At 47.7% G+C, this 24343-nt stretch overlaps 1 protein-coding gene across 7 annotated transcripts in view; it reads right to left on the bottom strand.

Annotated features, from left to right (window-relative positions):
- LPGAT1 (lysophosphatidylglycerol acyltransferase 1) overlaps window positions 1-24343 on the bottom strand; it is a 104574-nt gene that overhangs the window by 80118 nt on the left and 113 nt on the right. The window contains exons 1-2 of one of the 7 annotated variants that reach the window (XM_075595687.1): window positions 24202-24342; window positions 19272-19536 (exon numbers count right to left, since the gene is read on the bottom strand). In XM_075595687.1, coding sequence (XP_075451802.1) covers window positions 19272-19509 — 238 coding nt within the window. In that variant the 5' untranslated portion in view covers window positions 19510-19536; window positions 24202-24342. Of the gene's footprint in view, window positions 1-18034; window positions 18175-19271; window positions 19537-20807; window positions 20889-24040; window position 24343 lie in introns of those variants that run through there. The other 6 variants (XM_075595688.1, XM_075595690.1, XM_075595686.1 and 3 more) reach the window with 6 other exon arrangements.

Raw genomic sequence — 24343 nt, 5'->3', positions numbered from 1 at the left:
TAGGCACAATTGTCTAGATATATGTTATAGCTTTACTTCATAAAACTGCGTATATTAGTTGCTACCTACTTAAAAGCAGCTGTCCCCTCCGATCGACATTTTAAGAGATATCTTCTTACCCTCTCCAATGCGTTTATTTTATTATTTTTTAAAGCAGATGCTCTGTTCAGGATACATTTCCAGGAGATTAAAAAAGTGAGCTCTCCACAGAGCCCTGTGCAAGATACGGGTAACCCAAAAAGGCTAAATATTATGATTATGACACTAGCACGTTTAAAAAAAATAAAGTTTACTTTATAAAAAGAGCAGGACATACAAAGAGCAGGACATACAAAGAGGGTAAGATACTAAGTTACAGGGATGGAAAATTCCCAGGCGGCGCCTAAAATGTAATATCGGGGTGTCTATGCTGTGGGACAATTATCCTTTACTAAGCATGTTTGGATGTGATTACTGGTCGCAGTGGTGACTGACAGGTCAGTCAGCACTGTGCATCTAAGGCCTCATCCATGGTAAGCACTTGCTTGCTGAAGCGTGCTGACGCTCGCTCATGCTTGCCACTGAGCCCCTACAGCTGCAATTAGAGCGGCTTTAGTAGGGGCTTGCTTGCCTCAGACGAGTGCTATGAGGGTGTTATGGGTGGGATACCAAAACAGTTCTTCGAAAATATGCCATTGCAGCCATTTGAAAGGGAAATGTTATAATAGATTTGTATTTGGGGAAATACTGAAAAAAAGTGAGCAAAATGAAACACGGTTAAGTCAATTCGTTTTCCCCCTCCACAAAAGATAACAAGTGTAACTATAACTAAATAACCTATTTAGAGCACTTGTTGAATAGATTTCTGTAGCCATATTGTTTGGCCCAGACCAGCACTATATTCAGTTACTGTAGTGTATGAAAGCAAGTCAAGCCATGCTGGATACATCTTTCCCAGATCACAGCGTTCGCGCATTTGGTATGGACGGGTCAAGGATGAGCTAACTGGAGCAGAGAACGGGAGATCTGGAGAACATTTATGAGCTAGGGCTGGATTGTGGGGTAGTACAATCTCCAGGCCCTTTGCTATGGGATAATTGTTCGTATCGTTGCAATTACAAATAACGGTCACATCACACAACAGGTTAATGTATTAACATAACCATGCAATGTGTGATCTGTATAATCCTCCTGCAACAACCACACCACTAATTTCACAGGCATGGAAAAAAGGATGGGTAAAATAAACCAGAGTAACGCAGGACTTTAGATGTAGCCTCCAAATCAAAAATGTTCAGATCGCTTTTGTATAGAACATTAGATTATGAATGGGCATATAAATCATAATAGGAATTATTTTTCTAAAACAAATAAACGATCCACATGTAAACCATACGTGTCTGCCACACCATTCAAATAATATCCAAGTGATTTAGTGATTTGGGACTGAACACAAACGTTACTTTTTTTTAGCTCTCTACATGGAGACAAAGGCCGGGGCCATGGTAAAAAATACAGCACTGAGCCGCGCTGACGCTCACGCTCTCCTGCTCAAGCAGGAGCTTTTTTGTGTCCTGGCATGAGCGTCATCGAGCGAGCTTGTGAGGCAGGGCGGGAGGCGGGGCTAGCACGCCACATCACGGCGCCGACGTCACGGAGTGCCATTGGCTTTTGCCGGTCACGTGACCGGCCCTCCGCTTCCCTGAGCGCGAAAAATTAAATGAATCTGTCGGCTGCAATTCCTCATGCCTCCGCACGCCTGCGGAAGCGTCTACCAAAGCCCCATACATGCCGGATGCAGGAGGTAAGTTTCCTGGCTCAGCACTGTATTTTTTACCATGGCCCCGGCCTAAATTGCATTTTCAGCAAAAATTATCCAGCCATAGCAACGTTCAGCCAAAAATCTACGACGAAGTTGAAAACACTTGCAAGCATGACAAATGAACCTTAATACGCAGAAGGCATTTCAAACAACTGTCCTGTTCACTCAACAGCTTTGCGGTACGTTGATGCATACAATATGGGATTGCCCGCCACATTAAAATGCTGGCAGGCTGTGTTCACACAAACTGGGCATGTGCAGTTTCTGGAAGTGCCAGCAGCTTCGAGCACATCAGTGTTCAAGACTTAAGAAAATGTCCACAAATGTGAAATGGTACAAAAATTCCCAGGGACACCTGCTCTTCAGCGTTGCCAACAGTAGGATTCTCACTAATATATTCCTACTAGTAGTCAGATAGAGGGGGGGGGGGGGGGGGGGGGGAAAGGCAGGACTGCAACTAGGATGGTCCAGACCAGTACAAATCAGCGTTCTGATTTTCTGCTTAGAGTGCTGCAAGTTGAACAGACGCCTTTTAAACGTGTAAACTTAACTCTTCATATTCAGCAGTTTGAAGAAAAAAAAAAGCTGTGTGTGCTGTGCACGCACATAGTAAGTGAAACTTCTTTGACTTTTGTCACAGAAATTGACTTATAACGCGCGTGCTCGGCACACATGTCAGTCAGTGTATGTGTCAGTCAGTGAGTATGTATGTGTGTCAGTCAGAGTGTGCATGTGTGTCAGTCAGTGTGCGTGTGAGTGTGTCAGTCAGTGTGTGTGTGAGTGTGTCAGTCAGTGTGTGTGTGTGTGTGTGTGTGTGTGTGTGTCAGTGTATGTCTCTCTCTCTCTGTGTTGTGTGAATGTCTCTCTGTGTCGGTCAGTGTGTGTATGTGTGTCAGTCAGTGTGTGTATGTGTGTCAGTCAGTGAGTGTATGTGTGTCAGTCAGTGTGCGTGCGTATGTGTGTCAGTCAGTGTGCGTGCGTATGTGTGTCAGTCAGTGTGCGTGCGTATGTGTGTCAGTCAGTGTGCGTGCGTATGTGTGTCAGTCAGTGTGCGTGCGTATCAGTCAGTGTGCGTGCGTGTCAGTCAGTGTGTATGTGTGTCAGTCAGTGTGTGTGTGTGTCAGTCAGTGTGTGTGTGTGTCAGTCAGTGTGTGTGTGTGTCAGTCAGTGTGTGTGTGTCAGTCAGTGTGTGTGTGTGTGTGTGTGTCAGTGTGTGTGTGTCAGTCAATGTGTGTGTGTGTGTGTGTCAGTGTATGTCTCTCTCTCTGTGTTGTGTGAATGTCTCTCTGTGTCGGTCAGTGTGTGTATGTGTCAGTCAGTGTGTGTGTGTGTCAGTCAGTGTGTGTGTGTGTCAGTCAGTGTGTGTGTGTGTGTGTCAGTCAGTGTGTGTGTGTGTCAGTCAGTGTGTGTGTGTGTGTCAGTCAGTGTGTGTCAGTCAGTGTGTGTATGTGTGTGTGTGAGTGTGTCAGTGTATCTGTGTCTCTCTTTCTGTGTCCTGCCCCCTCTCTCCTGACTCCCCCCACCCCAGGCGTAGCTGCGGACCCGCGGCGGCTCTGTCTGAGTCTCTTCCCCCCCCCCCCTCAAAGGCAGACAGAGCTGCGGACCCGCGGCGGCTCTGTCTGAGTCTCTCCTCCCCCCCCCTCAAAGGCAGGCAGAGCTGCGGACCCGCGGCGGCTCTGTCTGAGTCAACCTGAGGAACCCGGCGGTCAAATCTGCGCATGCGCCTCAACCTCCCATGTCTGTGTGGACGTGTGGGGGGAATGGCGGCTCTCCTCCTCCGGCCCCCGGCGGCGCTCAGTCAGCGGGACACAGGGAAGGGGAAGTGGAGTTAGGGAGGAGAGAGGCTGAGCAGCGGCTCCTTTCACAGCCGGAGGACTTGCGGGGCTTCCGCCATCTAACTACACCCACACCCGCAGCACCGGAAGCTCTGCGCCAGCCATCTTTGTACACCCATGGCAGCGGACGTGTGGGGGGAACGGTGGCCGTTAGGAGCGGTGCCCTCGGCAGGCATGTGGGGGGGAGGGATGGGGGAGCCGTGACGTCACTTCCGTTTCACATTTGTCCCCCATCTCTCCCGTTTTACCCCATCAGAATAGGTGCCACTAAAGAAGTTTCACTTCAAAAACACACCTCTCAAAGGCAGATATGGTGCAATCCTACTATAATATACACAAACGAGTTGAAATGAAGTTAAATCACTCAAAGTGACATCTTCCCAACCTGTCCAAGAAAATGCAAAAGAATGCACAAAGCAGCGCACTGCCCAGGGACACAGGTGTACAAAAATGAAAAAATAAGTTTATTGTCAATCAGACATGACAAACAAGGAGGTAAACACCCTCCAACGCGTTTCACATAACAAGGTGCTTTATCCCTTTTTGTCATGTCTGATTGACAAACTTATTTTTTCATTTTTGTACACCTCTGTCCCTGGGCAGTGCGCTGCTTTGTGCATTCTTTTGCATTTTCTTGGATCGTTTGGAACTTAATCAGCGGCCGGACACGCCCCCAGGAATCCAGTAGGTTCTAGGATCTTCAAAGATTTATTTTCTAATACAATGGATCATCATCAACACTACAATCTGGGGTGAGATCTGGACTTTGTTATACAGTTATTTCCAATGAGGTACAGCGAAGGGTGTTTTACATAATTTTTTCTGTTGCCTTCAGGAGAGTTATGTTTCCAGTGGTTTAATTAATTCACCCAGTAGTTTACCCACTCCATAATTGAGTCTTATCTGTTTTCTTATCATTGATGAATATAATACAATATTCCAGGACTGTTGGAGCACCCATTACCTTTCTATACTGAATCTTCCCAACCTGACTTATATTAATTATGATCTTAAAATCATGCTGTGTTGCTGCATATCGTAACAGTGACATAATATAAGGGGAACTTTTTTTTTTTATAATTTCAGCTCCGGGGCCCCCCTACTTCCAGCGATACTTACCTCCGAAGTAGGTGCCGGTAGCTGCTCTAGCTCAGCAAAGCAGGGTTTCAAGTTTGAAGCTCCCGCATCACATGGGCCAATAGGAAGCAGCACAGCGGGAAATATCTGAACAGAGGACATATTATGAACCCTGGTAGCAGAGGAGAGCAGCTACCGGCACCTAATTCACAGGTAAGTATCTCCGGAAGCAGGGGGTCCCCGAAGCTAAAATTAACAGGGTTCCACTTCGGAGACCCCCTGCTTCAATATATATAACATACATAGGCATTCAGGCGTCGAAAAACAGCCCATAGGGTTGCATTATAAAGCGTTGGATATGCCATTCGTTATACAGTGAAACGTTGGATAGCGAGGACTACCTGTATTACTTTACTTCCTATATGGGCATGTCACCATGAGATGGTATGTGCTTTTCTTTCTTGCCTTCAAGGTGAAGTGTACTTCTAGGACAGCAGCAGCCCTGCCAATTTCCAACACATTGTGATACTAGAAGGATTAAGTGTTCATTACGAACGAAATAGAATCATATTGTATAGTTTTCTTTTGTGTTTTTACCTTGTTTTATATATTTATCTGAATATATTTACTATCTATTTCTCCAGGTCCAACAATATATTCCTTTTCACCATCGGGTTTTTATTTCCTATTCTTAACATATTATAACTGCATTATTATTTTTCTTGGTTTCTCAAACAATCCAGGGGGAGCATATAGGGAAAAGAAAAGAAAACAAAAAATACACATATAAGTGCAGACGTTCCAGAAATCAATTAGATGTGAAATTGTGTCTTGGCTCATATAGTTGATCTACTCACAAGACGTTAGCAAATAAAAGGCAGCTGGCAAATAGGGTTGCCACCCATATAGGTTGTAGTGATCAGGAACCCCCTTCAAACGCTCCGTCAGCAAGGTTTATGTTACATATAGGATAAGAGAGAAAGCTACATAGTGCGATCAAATTGATAAATAAATCTTTATTTAAAACGAAGGTAAAAAATGCGCACTTACAATGTGCCAATATAAAACAAGCGTGTATCACACAAAATGGGTTTGGACTTGGAGGCGACCCGTAGCAAACCAGCCCTGCAGCCGTGACGTCACATATCCTGACGGGCGCAAAGAGGGGAACTCTGATTCAAGACACCGAGCAGTGGAAGCCAGCTAAACACCTGAGGGAGGCGGTGAGCAGTTCGGCAAAACTCCAAGTTCACCATTTTGTGTGATACACGCTTGTTTTATATTGGCACATTGTAAGTGCGCATTTTTTACCTTCGTTTTACATAAAGATTTATTTATCAATTTGATCGCACTATGTAGCTTTCTCTCTTATCCTATATGTAACATAAACCTTGCTGACGGAGCGTTTGAAGGGGGTTCCTGATCACTACAACCTATATTGGTGGCAACCCTATTTGCCAGCTGCCTTTTATTTGCTAACGTCTTGTGAGTAGATCAACTATATGAGCCAAGACACAATTTCACATCTAATTGATTTCTGGAACGTCTGCACTTATACAGTATGTGTATTTTTTTTCTTTTCTTTTCCCTATATGCTCCCCCTGGATTGTTTGAGAAACTGCTTTACCCTTGGAACCCGTGAAACAGGTCCCACCAGAGGGTTTGAGCTGGGTGTTAAGAATCTTATCTTTATTTATCACATATCACTTTAATATAATTTATTCACTTTTTCTTTTTTAGAGTTGTTCGCGCCTTTTATCACTTTTTTCACAATACATTATTATTTTTCTTGGCCATTGCAGGTGGTAGAGTTAAAGGTGGGAAACATGATGTACAATCTATATAAGTGTGACTTTGAATTAAAGGATTTATAAAAGTTCAAATCCACGACTTCATTCTATTTTGTTTTAGCATTTTGACTCTCTTAAAAATAACACCTGAGTCGCAGCAAAGACGGCCGCTAAAATCTCCCCAATATGCTTCACCTTCACCGCTCCTGTCCACTAAGCCAGCGCAGACAGGGTTAACATCATTAGCAAAAGACAGAACTTCAAGACCTGGAGATCATCACCTTATACACCCCCCTCCCTCCCGCATTTCTGCTCTGGGGTCCATTTGCTGCTCAACTAAATTTCACTTTACCTCAGACACTCTTACAAATATCACCCGAGTCGCAGCCAAAGGGTGTCAGCCGTTTGCTGATGTTACAGCTGCTCTGTTATTGGTCCTGGGTAAAATATTTCAGATGTCTATTGAAGCATTCATTTCCTTCTTCACACGTTACCTTGCTCTCACCGCTCTACCTCTGCGCAATCCCACTTAGGCCGAGTCCATGGTCGGCGAGACCACGCACGCGATCACAATGCCTTAAGGCAATGATCACACCCATAGACCACGCGAGTGGGCGCGTGGTGCATCAGTCAAATTTTATTCCACGGTGCGACGGCCAGGTCACGTGAGCGGTTTGCCCAATGAGGGCGAACCAGCTCCGTGACGTCACGGCCATGCCCCAGACATGCCTCCCCATCATCTAGCCTGGCCATAAAATGCTAAACGCGGGTGACGTCACGCACACACAGACGCGAGCGCGCGGTCACCATGGACCCACCCTTACTTCTTCCTCAATGCGAACTCCTTCAATTCTGCTCATGGATGCCTTCTCTCTACCCGTTTGTATCTAAAGCCCTCTCCCGCCTTAAACCTTTCTCACTGACTACCCCACACCTCTGGAATGCCTTTTCCCTCAATACCCGACTAGCACCCTCACAATCCACCTTTAAGACCCAACTTAAGACACATGATACCTAAAGCTTGGTCCCCTGCAGACGCACTTGCCAGAATTCCCTCCTACTGTCTCTGTACGTTCTTCCTACCTACCAATTAGATTGTAAGCTCTTTGGAGCAGGGGCTCCTCTTCCGAAATGTTACTTGTATCTGAAGCACTTATTCCCATGAGTAGTTATTTGTATATATATATATATATATATATATATATATATATATATATATATGCAAATATAGCTGTATGCTCATCTGCATGTCTTAGGCAGGTCTGCAACCCCACCTTTCCCCATTATCACCCAGCATACAGCACTTCCACTGCAGCAAGGGATTCTGGGAAATGACATGCAAATGAGCACACAGTGTCACTTTTTGCCTCAATAACCATTTTTAACATGGCTCCCTATAGGCTTAAGCTTGCTGCATGGTCACAGCTTTGAGCACAGCCAGGGTTAAGGTGCATACCCAGAAAACCACCCACAGACAGCTGTTTCGACATAGGGAACCATGTTAAAAATGGTTATTGAGGCAAAAAGTGACACTGTGTGCTCATTTGCATGTCATTTCCCAGAATCCCTTGCTGCAGTGGAAGTGCTGTATGCTGGGTGATAATGGGGAAAGGTGGGGTTGCAGACCTGCCTAAGACATGCAGGTGAGCATACAGCTATATTTGCATATTTGCTTTCCTGTGGAGGGTTTTTGTCACTTTTTTTACTCACCATAACTTAACTCAGTATATTATATATATATATATATATATATATATATATATATATATATATATATATATATATATATATATATATATATAAAATTGTCACGTGTATTACTGCTGTGAAGCGCTATGTACATTAATGGCGCTATATAAATACATACAATTAACAAGCAGCTCTGAAACACACAAACCTTCTCATCCCCCTGTTCCTTATGTTTCCAGTTACCTTTCCTTATAGATAGTAAGCTCCCTGGGGCAGGGTCCTCCTTATGTACTATAACAATGAATGTTAATTTTTTCATCCTCCAACCCTATTGTACAGCGCTATTATCAATATGTTGGCCCACTATAAATCTTATACTATATTAGTGAAAGCACTGTATGTTTGCCTGCCTGCCTGGATGTCCGGTGTCCCTAGGGGAAATCTCATTGGTCCCTTGGCCCGCCCGCCCCCGCACACCTCTCATTGGCCTGAGGCGGAGTGACGGGCCAAAGGACACACAGGGAGCACACACACACACAGGGAACACAGGGACACACACACACACAGGGAACACAGGGACACACACACACACACACACACACAGGGAACACAGGGACACACACACACAGGGGGACACACACACACACACACACACACACACACACACACAGGGACACACACACACACACACACAGGGACACACACACACACACACACACACACACACACACACAGGGACACACACACACACAGTGACAGACACACACACAGTGACACACACACACAGTGACACACACACACACACTGTTACATACATTAGCGGGGCTCGCAGTGTTAGCAGCACCCGCGCGCACCTCCTCCTCTCCCCGTGTCTCCCGCGCTTTCACCCCGACCCCCCCCCTCCCCCGGCGCCGCTACAGTCAGCGGGACACACACACTATTATTACCCCTTCAGCACCCCCCCCCCACCCACCCACTCAGTGTCAGCGGCCGTGCGAGACCCCCCCTCTATATCTACCACCTCTCCCCCCCCCACACATATACATGCCCCCCCTCCCGGCGCTACAACTCACCCCTCCCCGGCGGGGGAACAGCCAGTGGCCAGGCAGGCTGCCTCGCGGCGCCGAGTGCCCAAGATGGCGGCGCCCGGGACACAGCGGGGGAGCGGCCGCCTCAGATCCACGTGGGACCTGCCGGATGGGTGAGTGAGCGGCCTTCACCTCCCCTCCACCCCTTTCACCTCCCCTCCACCCCCCCCTCCCCTCCAGTGTCAGTGTCTCCCCGATACCCCCCCCCCCCCCGGCGCCGCTACAGTCAGCGGGGGAGCGAGCGAGCGCCCGGGACACAGCGGGAGAGCGGCCACAACACGCTGCCTCCCGCCTCAGATCCACCTGGGACCTGCCGGACGGGTGACTGAGCGGCCTTCACCTCCCCTCACCCCCCATCACCTCCCCTCACCCCCTTTCTCCACTTCTCCCTTTCACCTCCCCATTTACCTCCCCCCCTCCACCCCCCCTTCACCTCCCCTCCACCCCCCCCTTCACCTCCCTTCCACCCCCCCCCTTCACCTCCCTTCCACTCCCCCCCCTTCACCTCCCCTCCACCCCCCCCCCCTTCACCTCCCCTCCACCCCCCTTCCCACCGCCTCCCCCCCCCTTCCCACCGCCCCCCCCCCCTTCCCACCGCCTCCCCCCCCCCCTTCCCACCGCCTCCCCCCCCCCCTTCCCACCGCCTCCCCCCCCCCCTTCCCTCCGCCTCCCCCCCCCCCTTCCCACCGCCTCCCCCCCCCCCTTCCCTCCACCTTCCCACCGCCTCCCCCCCCCTTCCCACCGCCTCCCCCCCCCTTCCCACCGCCCTTCCACCCCCCCCTTCACCTCCCTTCCACCCCCCCCCTTCACCTCCCTTCCACTCCCCCCCCTTCACCTCCCCTCCACCCCCCCCCCTTCACCTCCCCTCCACCCCCCCCTTCCCACCGCCTCCCCCCCCCTTCCCACCGCCTCCCCCCCCCTTCCCACCGCCCCCCCCCCTTCCCACCGCCTCCCCCCCCCCCCTTCCCACCGCCTCCCCCCCCCCCCTTCCCACCGCCTCCCCCCCCCCCTTCCCACCGCCTCCCCCCCCCCCTTCCCACCGCCTCCCCCCCCCCCTTCCCTCCACCTTCCCACCGCCTCCCCCCCCCTTCCCACCGCCTCCCCCCCCCTTCCCACCGCCTCCCCCCCCCCTTCCCACCGCCTCCCCCCCCCCTTCCCACCGCCTCCCCCCCCCCCTTCCCACCGCCTCCCAGCCCCCCATCCCACCACCTCCCCCCACCCCTTCCCACCGCCTCCCCCCACCCCTTCCCACCGCCTCCCCCACCGCCTACCCCCACCCCTTCCCACCGCCTCCCCCCCCCCTTCCCACCGCCCCCCCCCCCCCTTCCCACCGCCTCCCAGCCCCCCATCCCACCGCCTCCCCCCACCCCTTCCCACCGCCTCCCCCCACCCCTTCCCACCGCCTCCCCCCACCCCTTCCCACCGCCTCCCCCCACCCCTTCCCACCGCCTCCCCCCCCTCCCACCACCTCCCCCCCCTTCCCACCACCTCCCCCCCCTTCCCACCACCTCCCCCCCTTCCCACCACCTCCACCCTCCCCCCCTTCCCACCACCTCCCCCCTCCTCCCCCTTCCCACCACCTTCCCCCTCCTCCCCCTTCCCACCACATCCCCCCTTCTCTCCCTTTCCACCACCTTCCCCCTCCTCCTCCTTCCCACCACCTCCCCCCTTCTCCCCCTTCCCACCACCTCCCCCCTTCTCCCCCTTTCCACCACCTCCCCCCTTCTCCCCCTTTCCACCACCTCCCCCCTCCTCCCCCCTCCTCCCCACCACTTCTCCCCTTCCCCCCCCCGCTCCCCTTCCCCCCCTCCGCTCCCCTTCACCCCCCCTCCGCTCCCCTTTCCACCCCCCCTCCGCTCCCCTTTCCACCCCCCCCTCCGCTCCTCTTTCCCCCCCCCCCTCCGCTCCTCTTTCCCCCCCCCCTCCGCTCCTCTTTCCCCCCCCCTCCACCTCTTTTTCCCCTTTCCCCTCCCACCCCCTCCCACACTTCCACCCCCTCCTCTAACCCTCCCCCCCCTCCTCTAACCCTTCCCCCCCTCCTCTAACCCTTCCCCCCCTCCTCTAACCCTTCCCCCCCCTCTAACCCTTCCCCCCCCTCTAACCCTCCCCCCCCCCTCCTCTAACCCTTCCCCCCCCCTCCTCTAACCCTTCCCCCCCCCCCTCCTCTAACCCTTCCCCCCCCCTCCTCTAACCCTTCCCCCCCCCCTCCTCTAACCCTTCCCCCCCCCCCCTCCTCTAACCCTTCCCCCCCCCCCTCCTCTAACCCTTCCCCCCCCCTCCTCTAACCCTTCCCCCCTCCTCCACCCCTTGTCCCCCTCCTCCACCCCTTGTCCCCCTCCTCCACCCCTTGCCCCCCTCCTCCACCTCTTGCCCCCCTCCTCCACCCCCTCCTCCCCTTCCCGCCGCCCTTCGCCTTCATGCCCGCCTTACCGCCTCCCCACCCCCGCCTCTGCCTTTCACCCGCCCTTACTCCGGCCGCCTCTGCCTTTCACCCACCGCCTCACAGCCGCTGCACGCACTCAACAGACACCCGCCACACTCGACACATACCTGCCGCCACACACACCTGCTGCCTCCCACCCCTACGCACCGACATCACTGACCCACCGCCTCACACCCTAGCAGGACCCCCACTCATAGACAGCACTCACAACCCACGCGCCAGCCGCCGCCTCACACCCTTGCAGGACCCCCACTCACAGACAGCACTCACAACCCACGCACCAACCGCCGCCTCACACCGTAGCAGGACCCCCACTCGCACACAGCACTCACAACCCACGCGCCACCCGCCGCCTCACACCCTAGCAGGACACACGACTCAGATTTTTACATCACTTATGCCACCAAAATATACATTGTACTGTGGTGTGGTTACAATTTTCTTCCATCTTTCTTTTCAATATTATTATCCAACCTTTACAACAAACAGTCACCTATTGTTCCACGATTTATAAATAATACTACCTATTACGCATTTACATCCCGGGCAACGCCGGGTCTCTCAGCTAGTATAATTATATTATTTTTATTAAGTGAGAAAATACAATGAAATCATGGAGATTTATAGGTCTACAGGTTCTGCGTTACAAATAAATAAAAAGCCACCACAAAATATGTCTAGGTTTATTATAAACAACATCATTGCTAACCAAAAAAATCCCTTTCTTAGCACTCATGGGTACACCCACCCACCTCACTCAAATAGTTAAAATAGGTTCTTTTAGTGGCAAGAATAAATCGCGAACACCGTATTCATGTAACACCATATAATGCTTTTTATTAAGAACTACTTAGTGGCTTATTCCTAAAAAAGCAAAGACTGCCGCAAAAAAAAAAAAAAAATTGCCATAGTAAGGGGCATGTTATATAGTGGTTTTCTAAAGCAAAGTGTCCTGGACAACCATTAAACATTTTGAACTAGAGTATCCAAATTAATTCAACAATTTTATAAACAAGTGTAACTGCAGCTTTAAAGTCCCCTGCAACTATTACACGTTTTCTATTTCAGACACATTATATATAATCATTTCTGTGCCTACTAAAAATGATGTCTACTTTGTCCATCAAATCAGCCTTAAACAGTTAATTGCAGAAGTCTTCTTAGGGATCCGGATCAACCCTTAACTGAAGTAGTGCATCACACAGTGCATGGTATTCATCCCTGGCCTGCTCAAGTAATCATGCCACGGTTTAACAGCAAGCAGAATATTGGATATTATAAAGTTAATGTCAAATTATAGCACTGAAGAGGTTTTCACTTCATTGCAAATGCAATAACCATTGCATTGTTGATTTAACCACTTGAAAGCAGGGGACCTGACAAGCACTACAAGGATTTCCACCTCCTACAGGGAGCTTTACTAATAAGTGAAGCAATAACATATCAGCGCAAGAATGATCTGTGAGTAACTTCTGCACAGAAGATACACAGCCTAGTAAGGATGTTTATGGGTATAGATCTGCCTTCCAGACTAAAAAGTGCACTCACCAATACATTGGCATTCATTGTATTCACATTTGCTCTGTACAATCTAAGGCCGAGTTCAGGGTGGCTGCTACACGACGTGTGCGTGTGTCCATCGCAAGTTCGGGTTGTTCGGTGGGAGTGTTCAAACTGAGAAGTCCACCGGTGGTAAAGTGCAGTGTTGACGCTGCTACAACCCGAAATGATATCTGGGGCGGCAGTCGCATCACGTGAGCTGGTTCAGCGAACCAGCTCGGAGACACGTTCGCCCCGCCCCCAAACACCGCGAGCACAAGGGGGACGCGCGCACGGACGCAAGAATCCGTAGCAGCCACACTGAACTTGGCCTAAGATTACTGAAAGTTTAAACGAAGACCTAAATCTTGAAAAAGGCCCTAATACTACTTTACCCAACATTCACAAGTGCAGGAACAAATAGTACAGGATACACAATACATACTTATTTCATTACAGATGTATACCTAATGGGGGAAAATGCTACAATAATTACAAAGCTTTAGTGATCAGAGCAGAGTGCTAAAAGATTCATTGTAGGTTGCAATTTCTTTTGACCCTTTCCGTGCCAGGTCTATTCTGGGATCACAACCAGGTGATCGCTTGGGGTAGCGCTCATATAGTCGTGAACAAGTGACGAGCACGGCTGTGCAGGGGACTCCACTTCAGATCATGTTCACCAGAAGGGTGAAAAAACACTGGGCACCCGGTTGCCTAAAAACGCACTAGTAGCCAAACCAGGAATACAACATTCCCCAGGCTTCTGTGCAATCTTTTCCCTTACCGTGAGCGGTCTCTACTTAATACCTGACCTGGTTGTGCTGGTGGCTGATGTGATGTCAAATGGCAAATCTAAGAAACAGAGCAACATTCTTCAGCTGTTCTTTCCTGAAGACAGAGACCGGTCTCTTCTAGTAGACTACGGAAGAACATAACACAGGGTGTTCTAAAACATAAGGCCCCAAGCTAAATAGGGGGAAATTACGAACAAATGGGTTTCGGCACCTCATCTTGCAAAGTACAGTATGGAATGAAACATAGAAGGAAAACATCCAGCTAACTGCAACACAGCACTGATTAATTGCATCTCAGAGGAAGCGCCTTAGCTTGGGAATTAACTCACATATGTTTATTTGCTTGAGACTTCAATATTAAAAAAAAAAAAAAAAAAAAAAAAAAACTATTTAGAATGAAGCTACAGAAAATACACCAACACAACTGATAAACAAATGCTGAATAATCTGCTAGAAAAAAAATGAATGTGTTTTTATCACCAAGTCTTTAATACAGAATGTATAGGTGCCCTGAGCCATTAAAAATAGGAGGCTTATTAGTTTTACATAGATCAAAATATAATAGAGACAACAATATGCAACAGGTTTGTACCAGAGAAAAAGAACAGCATTTTGTTTTCAGACTATCAACCCCGTTACATTGAATAAAAGGAGTAAAGATCAGCATTACAGATCCGATTTAAAAAAAAAAATATATATATATATATATATATATATTTATCAACAACATATACAGAATTATAATGTCAGCCCCGACATGGTCAGGTGTTGAAGTATGCAGAGATATTATAACTATAATGAATTGTGCTATTAATAAAAGCTGCACGCTGCACCCATAAGATGAATATACACAGGATCAAATATCCACTGTAATCTACAGGCTCATGATCTTTTCAAGGTGATCGAGAAAGTGTGAGGAGCGTGAACAGAGCTGCCTAGAGGACCTTAATATAGACATACACAGAAATAGCCAGCAAATAAGGACCATTCAACCAATGTAGTCTCTGCCCAATAACGCGCCATGAAAAAATGAGTGACATGTGACAACTTCAAATACACGGTTTGTGCATTAAAACAAACTAATAACAGACTCCACACATTTTGAACCCCTCTACTTCAGGAGACTAATATTTCAGTCCATTTTTGGGCCCCTTGTAATCAAATATAGCAAGTTTGAGAACTTAACACTCAAAACAAAAATGGAGTAAGTAGGAGACATTGCGACATTTTGATTCATCATCCTATAATACCTTGTGTGAATTGTTGTGGAATAAAGTATCAATTCCAAAACTCATCCCAGCAGCAGCAAAGAGGGGGAAAAGCAGTATTGTACACAAAAGTACTGTATATTGCAAAAAACCCTTAAAATTTAAAAACAAAGTGAAGGAGTGAACTACCATTTCAATGATAAAGTCCTGATAAAGGCTCTGTGAACAGAAATGTAGTTTCATGGTTGCAAGTCATATGAAGCTACTTATTAAGATCTCACATATGCAAAATTGGTTCAAACAAAAAAAATAAAAAATAAACCTTAATCAAACTTAAAAAAAAAAAAACCTATTGAAGAATTCCCTTGGGGTAAACCCAATTATGCAGCTCAATGGGAGTGTCAATGCAAACGCACTTTAGTGAATCTCCCTGAAAATGCAAATATGTCTCAGGTTTAAATGAGCTCATCTCCAGTTGTTTTTTTTCATTCAGTATAAAAAAAAAAAAGTACAACGCCATGGGTGTTACATTTACATAACTTCAGGGGGCAAACTTGATGTTCATTGACTTACCATAAGCTGTAATTACTACTTGAAGTTCAAATTACCATATTTTCTTAACCAACTAAAAACAGTGAAGGTTTATTTTTCTACTATTTGTTGACAAACGTTATTTGACTGCTTGTGCTTGGTATTAACAAGATACCGGACACTTTTTGCTAGCTGATCAATAATATCAGAGAGTAATTGCGCTCTCACTTTCAATATGTTGGTGTGCCGGCCCAGCCCTCTTGCATGCACACCACTGCTGCTGGATTGGGGGCATGGAGATTGCCTGGCTGCAGTAATAACTTGTGAATTGTATTCCCTTCCCCTATTAATGTAACCTCTTTACAGAAACACAGCCCCCTCACTCCAGTGTGCATCTGGAGTTTGCTGCCTGGGTGGTACGTTAGTCTAAGAAAAAGGCTAATAATGCCTTTACAGAAAGCTTAGAATGACAAAAGGACATGCTTAAAAGGTCCAGTCCCTCCTAGGATTAAAATAAAAACCCCACTAACTATAGGCAATGTACACTTTACCACAAAAATCAGACATCCAAGTACAGTATTTATAAACACTCGAACGTTAGTTTACTAATATGGCAAGGCAAGCTGGGGAGCGGGTCGATTTCCAAACTATTCCTTTAGGCCCGTAATATAGTGGGGCGCGCGCTGCGCTGTGCGCGCCAGTTATAGTTGGCTGTGGTTAGCCAGCCATTGTATTCTAGTGCCGCGCACGCATGCGGCAGTGAGCGTGGAAAGACTCAGAAAAGTAAGTATTTGCACCGCTACCGCAGCTGTAAAGTATGTATGCATGCATAATGTTAATAATTTATTCCTATTTTACACAACGTGCCTTTTTTATTTTAAAAATATATTATAAATTAATAAACACACAATCTACATATACATATAAATATACACACACACACATATATACACACACACCTGTCGCTCCCGGCAGCATGCACTGTACACACAAAGTGTGCGTCACGTGCACGCGCGTTAGCCCACACCTACTCTAGAACAAGCCTTAGAGTGATATTATGTGTTGCCAAGAGTCTGGACAGGTCAAACCCCTCTGATCTTTACAGTTAGTCCAAGAGGGGCAGGGAGGACTAGGAGGTTGAAGAAATACTTTATTGCCAAGCACTCTCTTGTTTAGTGCACCCAGGAACACTTCTCTTAATTACAAAGAAATGAAAAGCGCTAGATGTTTGTTATAAGTATCATTAATGTTTGTCTAAGGAAAAACCAAGGTAAAAGTTGTTTCAAAATGTGTTATTTTTTCAAAGTTAGGTGTGCTTGCCCCATTCAAAAGGTTGAACGATATTAAGGACATTCACCGGCATTCACTAAGCTCTGATAAGGGACATCAGAGCTTGATCTGGTGTCAACTGTCATTGACTTGTATGGCAGTAAAAGCTGGATCATTAGCAAATTCCATTATTTCTACCTTTTTCCCCTTCACTGTCCCTTTTCTGCTCGGCTTTGAGTTCATGCTCACTATACTCATAACATCTCCATTCCACCTCTCATACCATACTCTCTCACACCAAAATCCTTTCCCTCACTGCTTCCTGTTAAACTCCCTCACTCGCAGCACACGCCAAGCGCTCTTTCCTCACCTTCCAGTTAAATCCAAAAACACAACAACTTATGTTTGAAGCATGTCAATAGCCTGGATTCATGGACTACTTCGCTCACACCCGGAGGCACTAACTTAAGACTCGTGGCCAGACACTGCCATTTATCCACTGCCATTTATCCACTGCACCTACCTACTTCTTCCTCTACTGTTTCTGCAAGTCTTCCAACAAAAAACTTGGATTGTTTGCTTTCATGTGCTTTTAAAGCAGCAATGCCACTCAAAATGGGCATTGCTTTTATTCAGCATTAGAAGCTAGCGATAGTTTCAACTCCAAGGCCCCCGTAGTTCACCAGACACTTACCGTTTTCAGTGCCGGTTCCCTTACTGGATTTTAAGACCCGGTGCTCGTGGCCATCAGATTGGAAGCCGCTTCCTATTGGCCTGTGGTTTGGCAGCCATTTTTAATTGCTCAGGACAGAGGAAATGCTGGCACCAAAGTATCTAGGGAACAAAGGGGCCCCCCGTAGTTGAAAATAATGCGGTTAATTTCCCTGGGTTCCACTTAAGAAAATACAAAAACAATCAATACGTATAAAAAAATAAAAATAAGGAGCTGCTGTAAGTTTGATGCACTTACTGTATTGTTTTTTTGTATTCGAATGCCTATTTTGGAACGTGCTGTGTACATTGTCAGCGCTACATAAATATATGCACTCAGTACATTGCTGCTGCAGTACACCCGCTCTTGCATCTTTAAATTCTATTCTGCTGTTTGCTCTGTAAGATCAAAAAGGTGATGTTTTGAGAGGTATAATAAATTAAAAAATTTCTTTAAAAAAAAAAAAGGAATATATTCCTTGCATGTTTAAAAACAGAATAGTGAAACCAGAAAGACATGCACTCAGAATGTAATTGGTGCCTTTAGGATAATGTTTCAAATACAAACACATAGCAGTGTAAAAACAAAGTGTTCTCCAGTACAGAAACGATTTAAGGAGCAGCTTGAATGAATTCCATAGGTATACAGGGCAAATAGAAATATCTGCCCAGAAGAGCCCGCAGGCTCTATACATACACTTCTGCTTTGACTTTGAGGGTCTCCAGGTTTATCTGTTATTTGTCTTTTATTATGAACAATGGAACTGCTTATTGAAAAGTGCAATCGTAACAAGCAATGCAAAAAAAACAAAAATAATAATAAAAAAAAAAAAACAACACGTCAACTGGCAATAGGACATCCAACTGTCTGAGAGAGGACTTCTCTCAACAGCAGCACAAAAAGCACGCTTCTCCACAATGCCTCGCCGGCAACCTGATCTGTTATTACATGGAGAACCTTTTTTGCAACTGCCGCTGAAAATATTGGGCCATAAACAGTGAAACCTACTCTACATGAGCAGTACAAAATACGGCATACAGGGTAATATGAACCAAGACTGAAAATATATTCCATCAAGTGTTTCCTATACTTACAAAAACTCAAACACTATTATTTCAATAATTACAGCCACTTACACCAACTGCCTGTCCTTAGAGCAGCGATTCTCAACTCGGCCCTCAGTGCAACACAACCACAGCAGATTTCAAGAATAATCAATGAATTAATCAATGAAACATATTTTGCATGTGAAACAAAGCAAGAATTCAGCTTAGTGCCAGTGCCTAATGACTTTAAATCCAGCTAGGGCAGGTGCCAGAGAATATCACACTGTACCGGTTTATTGTCGCTGATACAAGTAATAGGGTGTAGCAGGAAATAAAAATACTATTGAACCGTTAAAACATGCAGCCTGGTCAATCTCACAAAAATATCCTCTTTTGACACCTTATTTAATTACATTACATCATAGGCATTCTAGGAAAACATAACTTACCTGTATATCCGGCAGTCCAACCCCATGAGGCTACCATAGCTAAAAGCCATTTAAACATGACTCCTTCAATATGCCAGAAAAGTTTTCTGTCTATAACTCTGACAGGTTGCAGAGCTATTAAATATAACACATAGGATGGAATTGCAAACATATTGTTGATGAACATAAAGGCAAATCGTAGGACCATTTTTAATACAAGAAATCCCATCTTCCCGGTATTGTCCACGGTCATGGCCATCTTTTCCACACAGAGCTGCGGCAACCCCTGGAATCAAAAGGAAGAGAAAGGACTGTCAATAACAAAGTTCCAGTTTAAAAACAATTCCAGCTATCCACAGTTTGTTCTGTGTCAGATCTGTTAAATCAGGCCCGTCAAACCCGGAATAGGTTGCGGGCCAATTCTTAAATCTGACTGCAAGACTCGGGTCGCATCATCACAGGAGCGGAAGGACAAAGAAAAGTAGCCTATGACCTAACAGACTTGCATACTCACACTCTCTCACTATAACCCTCCCATCTTCCCTGTCCCCCATTTCTCTCTCATCCCCCTTACCAGGCCAAAACAACTCCCTCCCTGCCAGCCTCCAGGTCGCATAACGAAACCTGTGTTTTTACAGACTTGCTGCCAAATATTTGTTTCGACTTTAGAAGTCTTATAAATAAATGACTGGATGATTCCCAATGAGGAATAAAAAGGAAACGTACCGGCAATTTATACAAAGAATGATATAAGGCCAGGTAAATAGCATTGCACCTTCAGGGGGTTAATGAAGTTGGAATGGAGTTTAGAAATGTCCCACTCCATGTGCAAGCTCAGTGTTGACATCCAAATCTTGATAAGCATCAATGGGTCACAGACAGCCAGGCACAGCTCCTGCCAAACAGCCTCTCACTAATAACCTACTATCACAGGGCTATGACATCTAACTCCAAACACTCCTTCCCCATTCAGGGAAGAGACAAGCAACAAGAACATGGACTGTGGGATAGATATACAGTAACTGACATCTATGGATGGACAGTTAACCACAGTTATAATCTAACCCACTATTTGTTGTTTTTTTCCTTAACATGCACACAGGTGCACACAGACACTCCATTACATGCATTTTCTTCAGAACATGTGAACACAGACAGGGAGAGAAAAAAGTAAGGACTAACTCAAGTGATCAGTAACTTGGGTATAGATACCTTCATTCTTTTTTCTTATTTACGTTCTTATGTTCTCTTAGTGTGTAAAAACAAAGGCTGCACTGCATGCTTGGGCCTACATGTACAGTATACAGAGAAAATATTGCATTCATTGAAACTGATCACAAGAACAGGCTTTGCATGTGTATCTGAGGCCCTTACATACATCACAGCAGCTTTAGATGTGAGATTACAAGGGTTACTTATTCTGCTTTTGCAACACAAGTCATGTGTAGATATATTTAAAACATGAACAATGAATTGGAGTCTATTCGCATGTCTCACACCACCTTCAAATTGGGAAGATGTTTATAATGAGTATTAGGCGAAGATTATAGTCCTTACTTGCGCACGCGATGTACCGCATAGCCTGGCGCACGCCTGCAGCTCCAGCGATCTGTGAATTTGGCTGCAGGAGATTGGGGAGGTGTAGGGGAGGGGGCCGGAGGCATCACGAAGCTGGTTCACCCTCATTGGCTGAACTGCTCACATGACGCGACCAGGCCTGAAAAGACAATTTTTGTCTTTTCAAAACGCGGTCCCGCCATCACGCTCCATCATACGCGCACTAGGGATCATGCTATGTGTTTGTCGGGCGCACACCAGCACCATCACAGTGAGTATAATCTCAGCCTTAGGAGGAGCTGAGCCATGAATATATAACTATAAGCCTCATCAAATTGTCATTATGTGGGGTCATTTTTCCCCTCATCCCTGGGTCAAATCAAAACTAATGGCTCTACATGGGGGCTCAAAATGGGCTTAAAGTAACACTGGGACATACAGACGGCGGCAAAAATAAAGAAAGACTAACAAAATGACAGAAAGAGGTCACAGGAAGTGACAGAGATATAGTGACAATGAGAAAGAAGACCGCTCCACTGCAGTAACAACTTAATTAAGATATCCCAAAATTTTAGGGGATTGGAAATCCCAAAAGCAAAACAATTTATTTTATGGGGACCCACTGTAAAAAGTTTGGGAACCACTGACATAAGCCATTCTTGTTTGGGAGAAATAGATATCTAAAAATACTGTACTACATATGCAAGAAATCCGTATATGCGCAAGATATAAGACATGCAAAAATGCACATAGATCAGACAAACGTGCACGCGCGCAGACACCCTACTACGTACGTAAGGCTTGTACGCGCGCAGACACCCTACTGCGAACGGAAGACATGCACGCACAGACACCATACTACGTACGGAAGACATGCACGCGCGCAGACACCCTACTGCGTACGGAAGACATGCACGCGCGCAGACACCCTACTGCGTACGGAAGACATGCACGCGCGCAGACACCCTACTGCGTACGGAAGACATGCACGCTCGCAGACACCCTACTGCGTACGGAAGACATGCACGCGCGCAGACACCCTACTGCGTACGGAAGACATGCACGCACAGACACCCTACTACGTACGGAAGACATGCACGCGCGCAGACACCCTACTACGTACGGAAGACATGCACACGCAGACACCCTACTACGTACGGAAGACATGCACGCACAGACACCCTACTACGTACGGAAGACATGCACGCGCAGACACCCTACTGCGTACGGAAGACATGCACGCGCAGACACCCTACTACGTACGGAAGACATGCACACGCAGACACCCTACTACGTACGGAAGACATGCACGCGCAGACACCCTACTACGTACGGAAGACATGCACACGCAGACACCCTACTACGTACGGAAGCCATGCACGCACAGACACCATACTACGTACGGAAGACATGCACGCGCGCAGACACCCTACTACGTACGTAAGACATGCACGCGCAGACACCCTACTACGCACGGAAGACATGCACGCGCGCAGACACCCTACTGCGTACGGAAGACATGCACGCGCGCAGACACCCTACTGCGTACGGAAGACATGCACGCGCGCAGACACCCTACTGCGTACGGAAGACATGCACGCGCGCAGACACCCTACTACGTACGGAAGACATGCACGCACAGACACCCTACTACGTACGGAAGACATGCACGCGCAGACACCTTACTACGTACGGAAGACATGCACGCAGACACCCTACTGCGTACGGAAGACATGCACGCACAGACACCCTACTACGTACGGAAGACATGCACGCACAGACACCATACTACGTACGGAAGACATGCACGCACAGACACCATACTACGTACGGAAGACATGCACGCACGCAGACACCATACTACGTACGGAAGACATGTACGCACAGACACCCTACTGCGTACGGAAGACATGCACGCGCGAGCAGACAACCTACTACGTACGCAAGACATGCACGCGCACAGACACCCTACTGCGTACGGAAGACATGCACGCGCACAGACACCCTACTGCGTACGGAAGACATGCACGCGCACAGACACCCTACTTCGTACGGAAGACATGCACGCGAAGACACCCTACTACGCACGGAAGACATGCACGCGCGCACACCCTACTACGCACGGAAGACATGCACGCGCAGACACCCTACTGCGTACGGAAGACATGCACGCGCAGACACCCTACTGCGCACGGAAGACAAGCACGCGCGCACACCCTACTGAGCACGGAAGACATGCACGCGCAGACACCCTACTGCGTACGGAAGACATGCACGCGCAGACACCATACTACGTACGGAAGACATGCACGCGCGCACACCCTACTGCGTACGGAAGACATGCACGCGCGCAGACACCCTACTGCGCACGGAAGACAAGCACGCGCGCACACCCTACTGAGCACGGAAGACATGCACGCGCAGACACCCTACTGCCTACGAAAGACATGCACGCGCAGACACCATACTACACACGGAAGACATGCACGCGCAAACACCCTACTGCGTACGGAAGACATGCACGCGCAGACACCCTACTGCCTACGAAAGACATGCACGCGCAGACACCATACTACATACGGAAGACATGCACGCGCCGACACCCTACTGCATACGGAAGACATGCACGCGCAGACACCCTACTACGTACGGAAGACATGCACGCGCAGACACCCTACTGCGTACGGAAGACATGCACGCGCAGACACCCTACTGCGTACGGAAGACATGCACGCGCACAGACACCATACTGCGTACGGAAGACATGCACGCACAGACACCCTACTGCGTACGGAAGACATGCACGCGCAGACACCATACTACATACAGTAGAAATCTACGCACAGACACCATACAGGATGCTATGTCCATACATATCCAAGTGTATATTAAGGGTAAAACAGATTTACACACAGGTACAGTACTGAGTGAATTGACGAAATAAAGTGTGTGTATATATGATATAGCGATATAATACGCACAGTGATGCGTGTGTGCGTATATGTATATACAGCGATACACTACGCATAGTGGTGTGTGTGTGTATATATATATACCGATACACTACAAACAGTGTGTGTGTGTGTGTGTGTGTGTGTGTGTGTGTGTGTATATATATATATATATATATATATACCAATACACTACGCATAGTGCTGTGTATGTGTATATATATATTACACATACATATACACACACACATGTATATATGTATGAGATATACCGATACGCACAGTGCTGTGTGGATGCCGCCTGCACACTCCTAGCTGCATATAACGGGCTGTGCTCACATCTGCCCCCGCCCCATCCACAGTTCCTCATTCATCCCAGGGTTATCCGTTATCGGGGAGCGGCCGTGCTCAGTTACCCTCTCCTCCCCGGGATCCCGCCTCACCTGCGGGGCCCCCCCGGGATCTCCTCCTCCTCCTCCGGCGGCGGCGGCGCGCGGCTCTGTGCGACGGTGACCGTTGGAGGAGATGGGGGCGCGAGACACGGCGACGGCGCACGCGGGGGGGGGAGTTGAAGGAGGGGGGGGG

The sequence above is a fragment of the Ascaphus truei genome, chromosome 4 (genome assembly GCF_040206685.1).
Source record: "Ascaphus truei isolate aAscTru1 chromosome 4, aAscTru1.hap1, whole genome shotgun sequence".
NCBI lineage: Eukaryota > Metazoa > Chordata > Amphibia > Anura > Ascaphidae > Ascaphus > Ascaphus truei.
Note: the sequence above shows the minus strand (reverse complement) of the source record. Positions and strands in the feature narration are given on the sequence as shown.